Source organism: Mycothermus thermophilus, assembly GCF_041956435.1.
Source record: "Mycothermus thermophilus strain CBS 625.91 unplaced genomic scaffold VTJ04scaffold_7, whole genome shotgun sequence".
NCBI classification, from domain to species: Eukaryota; Fungi; Ascomycota; class Sordariomycetes; order Sordariales; family Chaetomiaceae; genus Mycothermus; species Mycothermus thermophilus.
Genome location: NW_027191433.1, coordinates 2,540,900 through 2,558,769, shown reverse-complemented (window position 1 = coordinate 2,558,769; position 17,870 = coordinate 2,540,900). Strand labels below are relative to the sequence as shown.

Sequence of the window (17,870 nt, the reverse complement as noted above, 5' to 3'; positions counted from 1 at the left end):
TCGCCCTACGTACAAAGTAACCTTGGGTCAGTCATTGGGGTAAAATGTGAAAGACGGAGTGGGCTTTTTGGAATCCCACTTCCACAGCAGTATCGGTACTCTCCAACGGCCGTGCAGCCCCCTAGACGCGCAGTTTACAACTCCCGAAGCTTCCCCAATACATCTCTTGTTGATAATGAATCTTGTTCGTTGAAAACAACATTATTTAGCAAAAGTCTCGCAGCAGAGTCTTTGCATCTTGTGCGATTGGTTCGATAAATAACGCCGGATCAACCGTTGCTGTTAGCTGGAATGTTGCAACATCTATGATAACAAGGAACGTGACTGACACAAGAAGACGGTGGTGCAATTCGACGACACTGAGGACCACCGTCCACTCATGCTCCTCTTCATGATTAAGTAACTACAACAGCTTGGGTACGTAGGCTGGAGCTATGTGAATACTCAGGTAATTACAGTAGCGAGTCGTAAGGATGCATGTTCACTTCACACTATTAACACAGCCGCCTAAGCAGACGTCATTGAGAGAAGGATCAAGAAAACAAGTATATTCGTTCAGAATGTCGGCAAGCCTTGACGCGGGGGCCTCGGTTTTCTGGGTCATTGCTACGTCTCCGGCATTCAGTAATCCTTGCGAGCTGCGAACCGCATTTCGTGCTTCCCAACATCAAATACAGCCACAACATTTGTCAGGAAGCTGACTCCAAGCACATGCGGCGGTGAGTCGGTATCAGTAACACCAACACGACACCATTCTCCTGTGGGATCTCGGGCTGTTTGCCTGAGCAGGTCTTCCGGGGCCATAAAAAAGGTAGAGTCTCCAATCTGGACACCAAACCTGGGAACAGTGGCATTGCAGAGCGCATAGAACAATCCCCTGGAGCTGAGGTATTGCGCGGGCGGGTCAAACGCGGCATACAGCTGGTTTACAAGACCTTTGGCGTGAATTAGCAAGAGTTTGAGTAAGTTCACATCACAGGCTGACTTACCCTTTGGCAGGTAACTCAATGTTGCGCCAACATCGATCAGAATAGGAATTTGAGTGGTGTTCCTCAAAATCTCCTGACCGGCGTCCGGTCCGGCGCCTCCTTTCTCGAGGACGAACGCGTCTGGCTTGATGATGTACATTCCACGCTCGTCCGTTTCGAATCCCCACTGGGGGACAGAATTCATGCCATGGATTGGAGTGCTCGCCCAGGTGGATTCATCGACCTCGACGGGTGGCAGGCCCCCCAGAGCCAGATAAGATTCCTCCTGAGTCCCGCTTGGGCCATTTCCTTGGTCCTCGTTTCTTGACAGAGCGATGCTGAATATTGGGTCTATCGCCCCGCTCTTCCACATTGTTGTGAAAACAGGGTCGTACGGCGGTTGGTTTTGGTCGGGTCCGTCGAGGCTGGTGAGATAAGGGTAGGCGAGTCCCAGAAGTCCAGAAGTCTGTCCATCCCCATGCCAGTAGGTGTAATTGACGATAGCAATTCGCTGATTGTGAGCTGTGACGCCTCCGATTGTAACATCTTCAACCCCGTAAAAGCCATAGACAAAGGTGCCGTCAACGTAGGCGCGATAGAACGGCGGAAGCCCGGGCAGAACCCCTCCGGAAAGATTTCCCTTGAACCCTGCTCCAAGGCCACAGTCCCGCGTCTGGGAATATGTTAGAAGAGCACGACGAGGAGAGAGTGTTGAGGGATTACTTACGCCGTCTGGATTTCTCGGATCAAACCAAAAGGAAACGCACTCATACGGCTGCTGAACCATCCATGTGTCGCTCGAGCCCGTATCAACGCTCACAGGAACTGTTTGGTTGCCAACCACAAGGTCGATGCTATAGTAAACGTCGTAAATATTTCTCAATGGTGCAAGTGCTGCTGTGCGACGCCGGAGGGCGGGGTGAACCGTTGATGGCTGAACTGCATGCTTGCGCATGGGGATTGTGTGGCTAGACAGACGGTCGCGACCATTGCCATGAGGAAGTGTTGAACGGCCATGTTGGCTTCTGTCACCGATCACGCTGGTAGGTGATGCCCAGGCCAGGGACGACAAGGCCACGACAAGAAATGAAGTCTTCATGGCGGTAGATCCGTCGCGAGAGCACGGTACCCGGAAATGCCTTGGATCCAGACAACGTTAAGAAGGGTTCGGATCATCAGCATGATGGTGGACAGGGAGTGCTTTTGATCGGAAATGGTGGTTTTCATGCAGGAATTGCCGGTATTATGATCGTCCGGGAATAGATTACTCGTAGAAGCCCAAGAGAGCTCCATACTACATGGTCTCACATCGCTGGATTTAAATACCGGGACACCAGCCGTGCCTAGTTTAGCCGCAATATATATCTCCCCAAACCCCAAAAATATATCCGACATTGCATGTCTCAAGCTATCTGCTTAACCACGGAGTCACACATGTGTTGCATGGTGTAGTAAGTTTGGTCAGATAGGTCCCCAAGTTGGCAGGTGTAAGAGCTGCCGTAAAGCATGTAGTCCACATCCAAAGTGCTAGCATAGCCGGCGAGCGGCTACGGGCTTTACAGGGTTGATTTCAAGACAGTCAAGCAAGGAAATGCCTTCTCAATGCCGCCAGCCTTTCCACAATCCTTCCAGCAGTTCATGCCTCCTCGCGGAATGCTCAAATGTAGCGTATTCCCCAGTCATACCAATCTTTTTGCCTGCCGCAAAGTTCTCATAGAGCTTCCCGATGCTGCGGGCTGGGAATGGGAGTTCCTGCTGCCAATCCTCCCAGTCCCACTCAACCTTCTCAACGCTGTTTGTTTCAAAATTGTGGATTTCGATGACCCGTGATTCTGTAGCATCACCGACCTGAATGCTGGTGTGCTGCTGGGAAATGACTCTCAGCTCCCCCTTCTCGCCATTGATCGTCCATGCGAGTGCCGGCTCCCCAGGAAATGGTTGGCCTCGGCGGTATCGGTAGTGCAAGGTGGCGTTTTTCTGGGTGAGGCTCGATTCTTCCCACTTTCCAGACAATTGGATCAGATCCGGGACATTGGAGGTGACGGTCCACGTCTCTCCAGTAGCTCCCCTGACCGTGTTCTCTGGTCGTTGGAGATGAAAGTCTGCAGAAACGGTTGCCAACTCTCCGATAACTGATAGAACCAAGTCGAGAACTGAAAAGGTCAGTGCCTGCCCATTATTGTCGAGGGGTCGAGCGCCTTACGATGCGAGAACCCGATTGTGTAGATGTTTCCACCAACGCTCCTATCAGTGAAGTAGGCCAAGCCTTCAGGAAGTACCTTCCTGTCATTTAGCCCACCAAACACCCTCAGCTCTGAGCTTAGGACCTTTCCGATCCGGTCCGTTTCCAATAGCTCTCGAATTTTCAAGGCCACCGGAGCGACGACTCCTTGCAGGCCAACGATGGTGCTCACGCCAGTTCTGTTTGCCGTATCCGCCAGCTCCCGGGCAGCCTGGGCGTTGTGAGCCAATGGCCACTCGACAAAGACGTCCTTCCCGGCTTTAATGCTGTCAAGGACCGTCTCGTAGTGCTTGTCAACTCTGGTTGAGCAAACCACTAGATCGATGTTGGGATCGGCTGCAAGGGAGGCTGGATCTCCGTAGGCCTTCGTCTCTTTTGGGAGGCCATAGGTCTCGATGGCGGATTCAGCTGCCTGGATGGATGAGTTGAGGAGTGCAGTGATCTGATATTTGGACTTTCCGCGAGGCGAAAGGAGGTAAGGGAGATGGGCTCGAGATGCCCAAGCAGTTTTGGCAGCTGAGGAGAGTCCAATAAGTCCGACACGGATAGGCTTGTGAGGGGTGGCCATGGTGAGACAGTGGCGCCAGCTCAACCCTAGTGCACAAGGGCTGTGTGTTAGACGGGTTCAAGGAGACATCGACATAAAAGTGAAGGAGAAGGATATGGATCCCCCTTTATCATCCACGAACAACCTTGGAGGAAGTACCTTCATCTTCTCCAGCATCATACCGGAGCAGATTTGTCAGACAATGGATTATGCTTCCACGTCCTTTTCACCCATGATGTTGCAAAACAGGGGTTTCAAATGCAAATCGGTGCGGACGAATGACTTTCCCGAGTCGAGGTCATAACCTTGATGTATTACTAATTCACGTGGATGAGCAGCTTACCGACCCGCATGTCGTCATTTGGAAATGGTCTTGGCTTTATGTCGTTGAAGGACCAGTATGAAGACTCTCTACCTCATAAATACTGCTCCCTACATTAAACAACAAACATGTTGGAGACCGGTGGACTCTTGCCAACGCAGGGAATATGTAGCTCTTGAGGCTTTGGAGGAGAAGCTTATTGGAAAACGTGGGGGGTCTTTTCAAGGAAAAGAAAACGCCCAAGGCTTTGCACTTCAAGCCAGACTGGCAATGGAACGAGGTATGCGACTTCTTGGGGTGAGCTGGAACTTAGATCGAGAGTATTAATTCCGGTGGCTAGTGATTCTCATCCATTGCCGATGACGGAATGGATACGCTGTTTCGTTTCTCGACCAAACAGCATTAGAGGCTGGTCTCATACTCTGAGCTGTTAATACTTAAGAAGTCATACGAAAAATTCAGATATCACGTCAGGTATCACAGTAGAAGGGCTGGTGAGCAGGCATCTTTTATTTTAGCTGCCAAGCCTCCCATAATGAACCATGTCTACCCGAACGCCTGTGAACCCCCATGATTCCCTCTTGTAAACCTTTTCCTTGTCTATCCCTTCTCAGGAATGGATCTCCCCACCAATCCCAAGACCCGAGGTATCCCCAAGACCTTCCGCGTGTCTCGGATACCTTAAGGTGCCGGAACAACCCTTCCAGTGCCGTACTCGATGTTGAAGACCGTGTCCGGAAGTCGGCCGTTCGTGGTGCCCAGTTGATGAGGGCAGGTGGGTTGGTTGCTGACACCAAGGTTCAGGCTGCACATCTCATCCCAGCCCCAATGGCAGACGGGGTCCTGGATGTTGAAGAGGCGGTAGTTCCGAGCGACCCAGCTGTTGGGCTGCTGGAGGCACGAGGCGACGTAGTTCATGGAGTTGGCGGCAGAAAGAGGCAATCCGCCAGCCCGGAGGTACTTGACGCAGTTTCCGGGATCAATGATCTCGACTTCCATGTTGACGGGACTACCGGTTATGGGCCTCGTGCGTGCGGACTGGCCGGTGACAAGGTAGTTGTATGCATCGTACGAAATATCGTACGCGCCCCCCGACTGGTCGATGCGAAGGAGCTCAACCGAACGGCCTTGGTACTTGACACGGACGCAGATGTTGTTGCAATCGACGCCCATGGGCCAATAGGCAACGCGGTTGGTGTCGATCTTGCAACCCAGAACGCCAATGGACGACGAGTACATGTCGTGGGGAGTAATGCCCTGGGTCTCAGCAGAGACGAGAGCTGTGAAAATAGCGAAGATGAGGATCAAGGCGATCATATTGATGGTAAGAGTCGGCAATGATTCAAGTGGCTGAGTGTTTTCAAGTGGTTAAAGGGATTGAAGCTGTTGAGAGTTTGAGAAGGTGGTCGGTCGAAGGTCTTGGAAGAAATTGAAGGTTTGGAGGAGGTTGAAAATGTGAGGATGATGTGGAAGAAGAATTAGAAGAGGCGGACTTTGGGATGATTCCTTGCTTCTATACTTGTGTTTACGAGAACCTTGATGGCGTTCTTGAGGAGCCTCATTGTTCATCCTAACTCAGTACGAGACCCGTGAGCGAAGTACTTGCCGACTTTTACTCGGGCTTTTTGTTTACCTTTGTTCTAGGTTCTGGTGTTTGTCAACATCTTATTGTTTATCTCAAGTCACTGACAGCCATGTGAATTAGGGACCTACCGACCATTACTCGCGTTTCTTTGATGGATATTTAGGCACCTGTGGTGTTTTATAAACAGATTTGTTTACAAATGACCGTGAGAACAACCGTGTTGAGCCTCCTCGAATCGCGAACTGGGACTTTCGATCAAGTTGATAAAGGGTCAGTCGTCATCTGATGGGAAGAGAAAAATGGGTTTCCCATCGTGGAGAGGTTCTCCGTTCATATCGAAGATCCCTTTTACTCCGTATGTACCTAAGTTATGAAACCGAATGTGGGCTTGACAGACGTCTTGCGCCATGTTGTCGACAGGTGGAGTGAGTTTACAAGCTATCAGGCCTATTCTCCCTGTCAACATAATAATACTACTTCTTCAACCGCAATGCCTCTCTTAATACCGAAGTTAGCTTTAATTAAATGATCAACAAAAGCGTTTCTGTGTGGAAAATCACCTGGGCTTTTGGTTTAATTTTTCAGACAGGTGTTCCAGTTAGAAGGGCATGACACATGGTGTTCCTGAGCTTTACATGACAATGTGAACATGCGAAGATAGGTAGCCGAGCGTAAGGTTTTGGCTCTCCGCTCCCTTAAATCATCATCTAACTCAGGCGCATGGTGTGATGTACCTAAGTAGCATCCGATGCAGCTTGCTCAACCCGGCTTTGCCATGGAGGGATGCAATAAAGGTTTGCCCATCACAGTATTACGTGTAGATGAAGCACGGACTGCACACTAGTAAACCTCAGATTATCCTGGGAAATAAGTCTGCCTGCTACTCTCAGTGTGTAGGATCCATGTCGATCAAACGAGGCAATGGCCATTGCAGAGACCAAGTCATGCTCTGAACGAGTGCCGTCACCCTGTTTGAGCTAGTGACAGAAAGCTAGGCATAAAAAGGTTACAACGGAACTGGCAAACATGACCATGCTATTGAACAGTGGTGTTCCCAGAACCCCAAGGAAGCCTGTTGGTCTCTCACGCCGGCTCCCACATCACAGAAGGTACTCATTGAACCAAGTGACAGCCTGCAAGAAAGCTTGCTCTTTGGCAAACTTCTGCGCCTTGATTGACACATCGCCGCGTACAGCAAATCCATGCTCGACTTGGGAAAACAGGTTGATCTGGTAGGGTTGTCCAACCTTCTTGAGGATTTCCTCAGACCTATGGCGTTTCTCCGCAGGGAAGATGGCGTCCGTCTCGGCTGCCGAGATGGCCAAAGGACCTGTGATTTCGGCAAGCTCGTCCTCCTCGACAAAGGATGGGTGGGCAACGTATCCCACGTCAATACCGTTCTTGTAATGACGGATGACGTACTGTCCCGTGTTAGGAGTTACGAGCAGACGAGTGCTAGAAGTCGACAACGTACCTTGGCACCGAAGCAGTAGCCAACCGCTCCGAGTCTCTTGATGCCGTACTCCTCCTTGAGGGCTTTGATGGCGTCGATAACAATGGGGTCCACAGCCTCCTTGGTATGCGGGTTGTCGCCAGTGGAACCGTGGGCAATCCAATCCATGATGTTGAAGTTCGGGGGTCGGTTCAGGCTGAGGGGATCTCCATTGAAGACATCGAGGAGGAGAGTCAAGTATCCATGAGCGGCAAACTGGTCGGCGATGAGCTTGCTGTTCTGCCAGATACCAATCACGTCGGGGATCAGCAAGATGCCGGCACCCTTGTGCTCCTTGTCAGCCGGCGGTGTGGCCAGGTAGGCATCATGTTTGTCGGCGACCCGAACCAGTTTGCCGGTTGGGGTGCCACTGTCAGCCAGGAAAGCTGGATGTTAGTTCTGACTTCATTAGTTCAGGAAGTGAAGCGCGGCATACTCATGAAGGGTGCCAAGAGTGCAGCACCTCCCGGGAGGGTTTGAAGCCATTGGATTGAAGTTGATGGCGAGTTGGTGAAGATCAATCGACAGGTGGAAGAAGCGCTAGTTTGGGGGATCAGTCAGGTGATTGTTCTCGTTTGTCGTTAATATGTCGGAGCAAAAGGAACAAGGTCAAGTACAACAACCTGAGTGGGATGGGTTGATTCAGGTTCAAGTATCTGAGGCAGCGGGGGGACTGGTGGAGCCGAAACTTCTCGACGTGATCTGTCGTGTCTGTGTATTACATGTACGTGGTTGGCTGCGTAACGGAGCTGCATTCACCGAGAGGTTTTAGACTCTCACAGATGGATGCTGTTTGGGAAAGGGACACTTCTCTACCGGTCGAACCCGGTTTCCTTGAGACTCGACGTACCGGATCCATTCATTGAGTCCATCCTCGACAGAACTGGAAAGACCAACCCTCTTGAGATTCAAGTGGGGGTACCTTCTGACCTACAGATTCCTTACTGTCTCAGGTACCTGACATATGCGATGTCCTCCCTCGGCTAGTTGAAGGAGATATCGGAGCACGAAAAGTAGCCCTTTCTTTCCGTCATCGCAAACACCCCGCACCCCGCGCGGGGTTGGAAATACCACATCTTCAACGAGCTCCCTGGCACGTCCCTGACCAACTGCTGACAGCTGTCGAACAGGTTTGCTAAGGCCCGGATCTTCCGGGTGCGGTCAGGTGGGTCCAACTCACCGAGCAAGCGGGTCCCGCCTTTCAGGTGCCGGCTTGCCGGCTCAGAAACTTGCCAAGACGGATCGGGCCTCGCCTTGCATGTCCCGGTTGCCGTTGCACCACGTTGAGCTGTCCTTTCTTCCCAAATGATCTCATCGCATCACCACCCACTTGCAACAGCGGATTATTTCTCTCTCTTGATTGGCATCAACTTGAGCCACCTGGCCCTGATGATGGCATAAATCTCTTTCGTATCGTCCAAGACTACCATGGAGAGCGACAAGCTCACCAACCCCGAGGATCCAACGTCATCCGGGGCCCTCGGGCCTGCACCCCGCGACGCGTCTGCCAGTGCGGTACAGAAGGGCCCTGATCACGCGAATGGACATCGGAGGAGTAGGAAACCTTCGCGACGCAGCTCGACACGCTCACGATCCCCAATACTAAACCTGGATTTACAAGGCCCAACAAATATCTCAGATGACAAACCCTTAGACGACCGGAAGGTCTCCGAGCCAACAACTGGCTTCCCGACACCCGACCCGTCCAGCGACAGTCAAAGCGAGGGTGAAGCGTTGGTCAATGACCAAATACCGTCTGAAGCACCAATATCCGCACCGCTCCCGAAGGATCCTCGACCAATCCCCAAACCTCGCGACGGATCAGACACCAAGTCAAGCAACCCGGATGGGGTCCGGCTGTCGTCTTCTAAGAAGCACGAGCTTTCCTCAGCACCAGACTCTCTACCCATTGCTGCCGTACCGGATCGGCATAACCTGCCTGCTGGAGTTGTTGAGGCAACGAGGCGACTCTCGCGCGCCACCGAGCAAATACCACCCTTCGATCAGTCCGACCTGCTGCGGCCTGGACGCCGTGTAGAACATGATGGCTCTGCGGAAACGCCGGCCCCCGGCCGGCCATCCACGTCCACGCGAACACTGTCGACACCGCCCATGGGCCGACGAACGTCAAGTAGCCAATCTGTCAACCACCATCCATCACGGCGTGACTCTGTTCACGGAGCCCCGCGACCCCCGCAACCGGATTCCGAGAATCGAACGCATAGTCAACAGGGAGCGCAAAAGAGCCAGACAACAGGACAGAGTCGCAACGATCGAGCCTCTGATCCTTCTCCTCCATCCCCCATTCCAGCCGCGATCCCGCTCCCGCCCATGTCAATACCGACGCATTTGCAGCTGGAGCTTGCAGGACAACGACCAAGTCCGTTGTACATCCACCATTCTCACGCGAATGATATCCCATACGAGTCGAGCGCGATTAAGGTCGAGCGGTTGATGAACTTCCTGCTCCTTCCCTTCTACCTGGAGCGCGCCATGACGTTCGGTGTTGCGGCGTGCTTCGATGCTTGGTTGTGGACATTTACCGTCCTACCCATGAGGTTTTGCATAGCTGCTTCGGTCTTGGTGCGCTGGTGGGCGTATGTGATCGGCAAAGAAACGCGTTGGCTTGTGGGCTTTGTGTGGTACGGGCTTGGTAGAATGTGGCAGCGCGGTCGTCGCGGGCGGCCTGTGTCCAAAGCTGGCGGTTCTCAGCGTCGGGAGGAAGAATCAAGGAGTCGAAGCAGGGTCAGAGATGTTCTTACGGAACCCGTTCTGGTCACTCAGGTGTTGGCTAATTCCGCCATGGCTTCTGAATCGACAACTCGCCGCGCCGATTCGTCTCGGCTCGGACCCAGCAAGCCCGCGTCCTCTCGCAAATCGAGTTCTCGCTCATCCGGGCCCTTCCGGCACCGCAGGACCAAGTCGATTCCGTCGAGCCTGACCAGCTTTCACAAGGCAGATCTCCTTCAGGGAGGCCTGTTGATCATCAGCTCCATGGTTCTCATGATCCTGGACGCCAGTCGCATGTACCACTTCATCCGTGCACAGTCCGCTATAAAATTATACGCCATCTACAACCTCCTTGAAGTCGGCGACAGGCTCCTTTCGGCTCTTGGCCAGGACATCATTGAATGTCTCCTGAGCAACGAGACCCTGTCCCGGAACAGCTATGGCCGCTCCAAGGTCCTGCTCCCAATGGGCATGTTTGGTCTCGCGCTCGTATATAACATTCTGCACGCCGTTATCCTGTTCTACCAGGTCATCGCCTTGAATGTGGCTGTGAACTCGTACTCGAATGCGCTCCTCACACTTCTCCTCTCCAACCAGTTCGTCGAAATCAAGAGCGCTGTTTTCAAGCGGTTTGAGAAGGAAAACACTTTCCAGCTAGCCTGCGCCGACATCGTTGAGCGATTCCAACTTTGGGTTATGCTCATTATCATCGGCATGCGCAACGTGGTGGAAGTGGGAGGCTTGTCGGTGCCGGGAGCCGGGAGCGAGGACAGCGGGCCCAGCAGCCTTCCACTGCATACGTCGTCCATCCTTCCCGCCAGCTTTACCATTCTACCCTCATGGTTGTGGTCGGGTGAGGTGCTTTCTCCCTTCATCGTGGTGATCGGCAGCGAAATGGTCGTGGACTGGATCAAGCATGCCTACATCAATAAGTTTAACAACATTAAGCCCACGTTTTACGGCAGAATTCTGGACATTCTGTGCAAAGATTACTACACGAATGTAAGTCTCTGTTCCAAATGAGAGGATAGTGCCTGTCCTGCTGACGATTCCAGGCCTTCGTGACACCGTCTCTGACTCGCCGATTGGGCTTACCACTTCTCCCACTCTCCTGCCTCTTCATCCGCGCCTCTGTCCAAATTTACAACATGTTCCTGGCAACGCATCTTCCCACGCCTATCCCGCCATCTACCCAGACATCGCTCTCGCTCGATAACGCCACACCCTCTCCAGCGCTGTTGGCAGGGCTGGAAAGAATCGACCACCTCATCCGCAACGCCCTGGGCCGGTCCGTGTTCGGCTATCCTTATGCCACCGACCCGTCTGACAATTCCACTGACCCGCTCTCGGGCACCGCTTCGTTCATGTCATCAAGGCTCTGGATCTTTCCCTTCACGACTGATGATTGCATCGCAGCGCTCACCATGGTGGTCGTGTTCCTTTTGTTATTTCTCGTTCTCCTGCTGGTCAAGCTGCTGCTGGGAATGGTTCTGCTGCGCTACGCGCGCGACCGCTATGCGAGCATGAAGCTTAAGGAGCATGCCGTCGCGGCGGGCCAGGCAGAGAAGGAATCATTTGACACACGGGGGAAGCGGACGGGCGGATACGGTCAAGTGGAAGTTGGTGAGGAGCGGAGGCGGTGGATATTTGGCCCTGACGACCCCGAAGGCCTCCGCAAGGCGAGAGAAAAGGATCGAAGGATTGAGGCGAATATCGAAAAGGATAAGGACAAAGATTTCTCGAGGGTCATACGGTACGAAATGATAGCAAGGAGGATTTGGTGATGCCGAGCAAGGACACTGTCAATTACAGGTTCTTGGTCCCGGGCATCAGGACCTAGACATCCTCCGTAATTCATACATGAATGTCTGAGAGAGGGTCTTTGGCCCCAAGGGATGTCCATCTGGCTATATTAATGGTGTGAGACGTCGTGCTTTCTGGTTTGTTGTTTGCAAACGGCGATTGATGATCAGCTCTTCGCGTCGTCAGGCTGTGTTGCGGGGATCCCCGCTGCCAACTGACTTTGCAGTCCCTTCTTCCCAACGTGCATAGCCCTCTCAATTTCTTTCTCCTCCTCCCGCAACCTGGCCTTCTCATACTGCATCCGTTTTTCCTGACGCCGTTTTTCTTCCGCAACAGCCCGTTCGCGCTCCTCCAACGCTTTTTCTCTTCGTCGGCGCTCCTCCCGGGCCTTGCGTGCAGCCTCGTCTTCTTGCTCGGCTGCGGTTCCATCTTCTGGGGGTGGAGGCAACCCTTGAATATACGCCTCGATGAATGGGTCACGGATTTTTGGCTCCAAGGAGATGTACCGAATATCGCACAGGACCTGCGGAGGCAGATGCGAGACCATGGTGCGATTGTTGAGCGCGGAGAGCGGGACCGACTCCAGCAGCTTCTTGAGGTCGGATTTGAGCGTTGATTCTGGCAATTTAAGCCGGTTGATGTGCTCGCGGTACCATTTCTCGCGGTCCTTGTCGGAGAGCTTGGGATCCCGCATGGGCTCCTCTTTGCGATACTTCCTCCGAAACTCCGGCCAGTACAGTTTTGGAGTGGCCTTTTCTTGCAGAAAGGCCATGAACGGAATGCGAGGGTCCTTCTTCTCCTCACGAGTGCGTCGTTCCTTGAGCTCCTGGATCTTGGCGCGCGACCATTCTTCCCAGACTTCCTTGCGAGCCTTTGTCGTCGGCAAGACAGTGTATCGCACATCGTCAAACACCTTGCCCTCCTCCAACAATTTCTCCCACGGGCTGTATGGGTTGATGTTGAAGTCGTTGAGCATGTCCTTGAACAGTTCGCGGGCATCTTCCTCGGACAACGGGTGCCCTTCGTCCCCCTCTTCCCAGTCCCCTTCGCCCATCTCGACATCTTCGCCATACTCGGCATTCATGGCCGCCAACTGTGCCGCAATATCAGCTTCTGTGAATTCGGTTGGCCCAGCATTAGGTTCCTCTGTTCGCTGACGCTTGCGCGCATGGCCTTCGGCGTCGACATCACCGTGCGCGCCTTCATCGTCAGTAACTTCGACCTCTTCGTATTCGGAGCTGTCGTAGTCGTGGGCGGCCTGTTCTTCATGTCGAGTTTCCGTCGCTTGGGCAGAGGTAGCGCCGGGCTTTGTTTCCATCGTTTCGTTCGCTTCGGGTTTTTCGCTGGAGGTTTCTGTCGGCCCAGCGTGTTTCTCCTCGGCTTTCTGTCGTATCCGAGCTTTGTCGAGTTCCAAGATGGCGGGCATGAGTTTCTCCGGAATGCGCCAGTAGCTCGCGTTCTTGACTGGATTGTAAACAAAGCGGCGACCATATTTGGTGTAGACCAAGATCCAAGGATCGCAACCTGGAATCGCAACCTTGGACTTAGGCTTGTCGACGGGCTGAGGCCGCGGCCGTGACTGCGAACCACCCCGCGCACCCGCGCCGAAGCCACCCCGCTGTCCTTGGTGTTGTGTTTGGTTGAGCTGAGCCATGAATGCGTTGGCGACATTGGGGTCTGACAGATTCAGGTGAGGAAGGACCGGCGGCGGCGCATAACCGGTCATGGCTGGATTCATCGCTATGGTCACAGGAACAACGGGAGCAGCTGCGGCAGGGTACTGAGTCGGGATCGGCGTGGTCACCGACGCTGTGGTAGGCGATGGTGTTGCGGCGGGCGGAGGCGCGGTGCCTGGCCGCTTGTAGGTTGACTGCTTTGTTGCCGCATTGTAGTAGTACGTGTGTCCGGTCGGTGCTTTATGTTCCGTCCATCCAGGTGGCAGCGGCGGGAGCGCGGCGGTTGGTGATGGCTGGTACGTGGAGTTGACCATGGTCGGTCGTTTGGTGAGAATGAGTGCTTCAAGGAGGGTTGGATCCAGTGGTTCATTGTCGACGCGCAGCTTCGCGATAGAAATTCCAGCATGATGCAGGGTGACGCTGCTGGCGGGAGGGAAAGTGGAGACTTGTCAGCTGGCAGCCATCCGCTCTCAGGTGTCGCGCCGGTCTCAGCAACATCCCTCCACAATTTGTCCAACCAGCAAAGCGCCTGATCTGCATCTTCAAAGCCAGGCGCTTGCTTCTCCCGAGTAGTCCAACCCAGGTATCAGGTTATTTGCCGCCTCAAATGTTTGTCATGGTTGACTTGTTCATTCTTGGCTACATGAATGACCTATTGGGAGAGCCCTGTTATCCATGCTAACGGAACAGGACGCGGGCTGCTCTTCAACACCTTCGGCCCAATGTCATGGGCACATGCCGAACAACCACTCAGAGGCCGCCGCGAAGCCAACAACGCAAATCACCTTCCAGTCATCTGTTGGGCATCGAAACTAGCATCATGTGCAAAAGGTTACCATGTATAGTTAGTTTACATCGCCGATAGTCTAGGAAGTCCTGAATATCAAGGTGACTTTGCCCATCCGCTCCTTCAACTCCCGTCGGCTGAGGTCACTTGGCCACGTTATAGTTGGCGAAACGAACTTGTTTTCGCGCTTGATTATCTCAATTCACTGCCACAATCCTCGATACAACAAGCTTGTCGGATTCAAAGTCACAGAAAACACCATGGCTGGACTCCCTCGGCGTTGCAGGTGGTGTGGGAGGCGATCTTGTAAGTGGTGCTTGAGAAGGAGCCCTCAATCCCATGCATATTGTGTCTCCAGTCAATACCTAACACTCATCACTTCAGATGGCGAAGCGATTAGCAGTCCCTCCTCACCTCCGATCTGCTACCGTTGCAAACAGACACATCTCCGTCATAAACGCGGAACATGGGGAGCTGCCCATGTATCCCACTCCGGCACTCTTCCGGTCTCCGAGACGCTCGGAAACGGTAATTTCCCGCCGGCTTTCCAACCTTCGGAAGCATCGTGCGTCTCAACTCCGAGCACGGACGAGCAAGGAGACGATGGTACGCTGGCCGCAGAGATACCCGGTGACACACGTACTAGCTAGAGCTAACCTGGGCGTCAGTCCCACAACCGAGTCCCGAGATCCAAACGCCGCCTACGGAAATGGAAGATGAAGCTGTTGAGATGCTCCATCAGCTTTTGCTAAAACTCTGCTTGATGGATGATGAACCCCAAGCATCTTCCAGAGCTTCAGCGAGACCTGTCTGCGAGAAGAGCGACCCGGCTCCTATCGATGACTCCTCTCAGTCTGTTGTCAAGGCTCCAAGGATTCCGTACCCAGACATCAGCCTGGGTAGGGCCGTGGTTGCTACCTATATCCTTTATGCCTTGCAGGAAAGTTATGGGTCCGCCCTGGAAGAGTCTTTGCGGTGGATGTCGAAGCCAAGTACCCGAAACACTGAACTGATCCCGAGGTCCAAGGTAAGCGTCTCTCTTACTGTGTCTCTGATTGAGTTAACAATCTTGAACCCGATCTTTCCTTCTCATAATCGAGACACTAATATGAACATGCATCGGGCCACGCCACAGACTTTCCTCAAGTCCTCGGGGCTCCTTAGCTTCTTACTCAACACTTCACGTCGCCGCTCTGGATCCCCAAAGCGGCAGGGTTTCACAAGGCGCGAACTGCATCTCGTCCGGAATAGTCCCTTGTCTTTGGGAAGCGTTCTGTTTCAACGAAAGCATATAAACAATGGGGCATGTCATGGCCGGTCGCGCCCCTGGGCTAACACAAGAAAGGCGGTCCCATGGGCATGATCGAACGTTAGATACATGCTGTAACTAGACAACGTACCTTACTCTGGACGCAACACGTGAGCTGCTCAAGAGCCATGGACAGATAGGTACAAATTAATGTTATTGTGATTATCAAATAACATGTTGATGTGCATAGAAAAGACTCGTGGCTCCGATATAGACGTCTTGCCGTTTCATTCCTCCCCAAGAACGGGTTCAAGGCTTCCAAATGTCCCATCAAGAACATTTATCCTTCATCTTTGTCTGATTGTCCAAGTCGTATCTTCCACACCAAATTGAGATGCGCGGGAATCCTTTCCCGCTGTCTGTCCTGTTCTTCTTTCGCGGATCACACAGCCAACCCACAGCCTCGGTTTTGCTTGCGCAAAAGGTGACGCAGCAGGAGCTGATAGTTGGTAGCCAAGAATAACTGACTGCAGGGAACCCCAAGTCGTAGAATCCCTCTTCGTATAGGATTGGGGTGTGTTTTCCCTCAAAGTTTGGTTTCTCAAAGCCTTGGAAAGCAATCCGAAACGCGGCCGGATCAGTTTGGTTGTGGAGGAAAGTGATGGATGGGCTGGGCGCACTCGAAGTTGTTGACGTCGCGCTTGTAGATGTTGAGGTGGGGGTGCTAAGGATACGTTAGCTGAAAATGACATATAATCCATATACGAGTAGATTCTCTCTTTTACCTAGCAGTTGTGGTCGGAGGGCTGGAGGTTGGCGCCGGGTCGGTCGAGGATGTCGTCTCCGGGGCGGATGTCGTCTCTGCGGGGGGTTCGGACTCATCTGATGACCGTCTCGCTGCCATTGCACCACCCACACCCCCGCCGATGGCCGCGCCAATGATGACCAGGCCCAGGATGACAGCGATGATGATGAATCGGCGCTTCGGGAGACCACATATGCGCCTTTCCCTCGGAGGCTCAGGGTCTACATTCGCCTGGTCATCACCACCGGCCGGAAAAGATTGCCATGGAACCGAACTGTTGGGGCTTATTGCCGAGACCATGCCGGGTTGGTAATACTGTTGTTGCTGCTGTTGTTGATCGACTGGTGTTGGAATAGGTTCATATGGGAGTTTCGGCGCCGTGTCATAGTAGGCTGGAATCTTGTCTGACTCGATGTAATATCTCTGCTGGGCTAGTTCGGGAGACGAGTCCGGGACGACTTGGGGTAGTGGTGACGCGGACGTTTCTTCTGGAGATATTCCTTGTGGCGTTTGTGGTTGGTAGTAATAATACTGCTGCGGCGGCTGCTGTTGCCCTGGCACTACCTCTGGGAGGTGTTCGTCGGCCAGACGTCCCATTGTGATAATCGCACCAGCTGCTGTCAATGGTGTCGATCGGGTTGGTTGTTGTGGTGCAATACAGTTCAAAGCTGACTGTTCCCAAATGTTCGATGTCCTCCGCCAGGCGCAGTCGACAGTGAGCTTGTGGGCAACGGTCAGGGACTGGAGCAGTTTTGTCATCCATAGCTTCATATAGGGTGAATCACTATGATAGGGTCACATTATTATTTTTAAGCATCGCCACCATTCACGAACCGCGACGTAATGTACTTCTTCTCCACACATGGTTTGCAAGCCCTGCACGCTTATGGCACAACGGAAGCACTTTCAACGAGTCGGCAAGGGGTTACCCCTGGCCTTGGGCGGGTAGGGTGTCTTATGTTGCAAAGCCGGCCGGTTTGCCCCCTTCTGGGAGCTGAGTCCTGGGCTGTGTTTTGAAACACGGTTGCAAATGTAACCCTAACTTCCTCAGCCCATTGACAAGAAAAGAACAGAGAACGGGCTGTGCAATATCGCTTTGTGTCCCTGGCAGGTCGGGAAACTCATCTCGCGCGTGTTGGACGCTGAGCGATACGTCGGTTCCCGCCCATATGAAAAGGGTTCTATGGACGGTGTTAATAGAAATGGTTGGGGGAGGGAAGGGGGGCAGTGAACAGTTGCTAATGTTCGCTCAGCTCGAAGTGCTGGCATTAGCACGTCGGAAACACGAAAAGAGCGCGACCAACCTCTGGCACTTGATCGATTTCTGATACATATTTGTCTTCGGTGCCCATTCTAGTATGAGCAAGACGGAGACCGGTGTATTCGGGTACTCAACCTGATATATCCTTGTTCACAACCACCCATCGTAGGTCCTCTACTCGCTCACGGTTAGTTGGCCCGGTTTTATGAGATCAGGTTGGAATGTTGTCATCCATCACTAGGCAGGGACGCACTGAGCACCTCCTCCGCACATCAGAGTACGTGTCTACCCGACTTTTCCTGGTTTCTGCGGACTCAATGGTGTACTTCGCAGCACGGCGTAATACTAAGCCGAATAGTGGAGTGGCTTTGGTTTAGCCGTGGCCTGAGGGATGCCGCAACAG

At 53.1% G+C, this 17,870-nt stretch overlaps 7 protein-coding genes across 7 annotated transcripts; 2 read left to right on the top strand and 5 right to left on the bottom strand.

Moving 5' to 3' along the window:
- Positions 1 to 621: 621 nt before the first annotated feature.
- Positions 622 to 3,778, bottom strand: VTJ04DRAFT_10478 (uncharacterized protein; the record flags this gene model as incomplete). The annotated part of the gene is made up of 5 exons (XM_069358221.1): positions 622 to 935; positions 990 to 1,641; positions 1,696 to 1,907; positions 2,654 to 3,049; positions 3,172 to 3,778. 5 exons carry the CDS (start codon positions 3,776 to 3,778, stop codon positions 622 to 624), a joined length of 2,181 nt encoding a protein of 726 aa, XP_069215212.1.
- Positions 3,779 to 4,760: 982 nt separating this feature from the next.
- On the bottom strand, positions 4,761 to 5,396 carry VTJ04DRAFT_10477 (uncharacterized protein; the record flags this gene model as incomplete). Its single annotated transcript, XM_069358220.1, has 1 exon — positions 4,761 to 5,396. The coding sequence occupies one exon, from the start codon at positions 5,394 to 5,396 to the stop codon at positions 4,761 to 4,763; it is 636 nt and encodes a 211-aa protein (XP_069215211.1).
- A 1,368-nt stretch (positions 5,397 to 6,764) lies between these two features.
- On the bottom strand, positions 6,765 to 7,642 carry VTJ04DRAFT_10476 (uncharacterized protein; the record flags this gene model as incomplete). Its single annotated transcript, XM_069358219.1, has 3 exons — positions 6,765 to 7,085; positions 7,139 to 7,526; positions 7,593 to 7,642. The coding sequence occupies 3 exons, from the start codon at positions 7,640 to 7,642 to the stop codon at positions 6,765 to 6,767; spliced, it is 759 nt and encodes a 252-aa protein (XP_069215210.1).
- Positions 7,643 to 9,958: 2,316 nt separating this feature from the next.
- On the top strand, positions 9,959 to 11,670 carry VTJ04DRAFT_10475 (uncharacterized protein; the record flags this gene model as incomplete). Its single annotated transcript, XM_069358218.1, has 2 exons — positions 9,959 to 10,888; positions 10,942 to 11,670. 2 exons carry the CDS (start codon positions 9,959 to 9,961, stop codon positions 11,668 to 11,670), a joined length of 1,659 nt encoding a protein of 552 aa, XP_069215209.1.
- Positions 11,671 to 11,855: 185 nt separating this feature from the next.
- VTJ04DRAFT_10474 (uncharacterized protein) lies at positions 11,856 to 13,679 on the bottom strand (the record flags this gene model as incomplete). Its single annotated transcript, XM_069358217.1, has 1 exon — positions 11,856 to 13,679. The coding sequence occupies one exon, from the start codon at positions 13,677 to 13,679 to the stop codon at positions 11,856 to 11,858; it is 1,824 nt and encodes a 607-aa protein (XP_069215208.1).
- Positions 13,680 to 14,412: 733 nt separating this feature from the next.
- VTJ04DRAFT_10473 (uncharacterized protein) lies at positions 14,413 to 15,515 on the top strand (the record flags this gene model as incomplete). Its single annotated transcript, XM_069358216.1, has 4 exons — positions 14,413 to 14,458; positions 14,537 to 14,758; positions 14,821 to 15,179; positions 15,288 to 15,515. The coding sequence occupies 4 exons, from the start codon at positions 14,413 to 14,415 to the stop codon at positions 15,513 to 15,515; spliced, it is 855 nt and encodes a 284-aa protein (XP_069215207.1).
- A 216-nt stretch (positions 15,516 to 15,731) lies between these two features.
- Positions 15,732 to 16,977, bottom strand: VTJ04DRAFT_10472 (uncharacterized protein; the record flags this gene model as incomplete). The annotated part of the gene is made up of 2 exons (XM_069358215.1): positions 15,732 to 16,125; positions 16,187 to 16,977. The coding sequence occupies 2 exons, from the start codon at positions 16,975 to 16,977 to the stop codon at positions 15,732 to 15,734; spliced, it is 1,185 nt and encodes a 394-aa protein (XP_069215206.1).
- Positions 16,978 to 17,870: the final 893 nt, after the last annotated feature.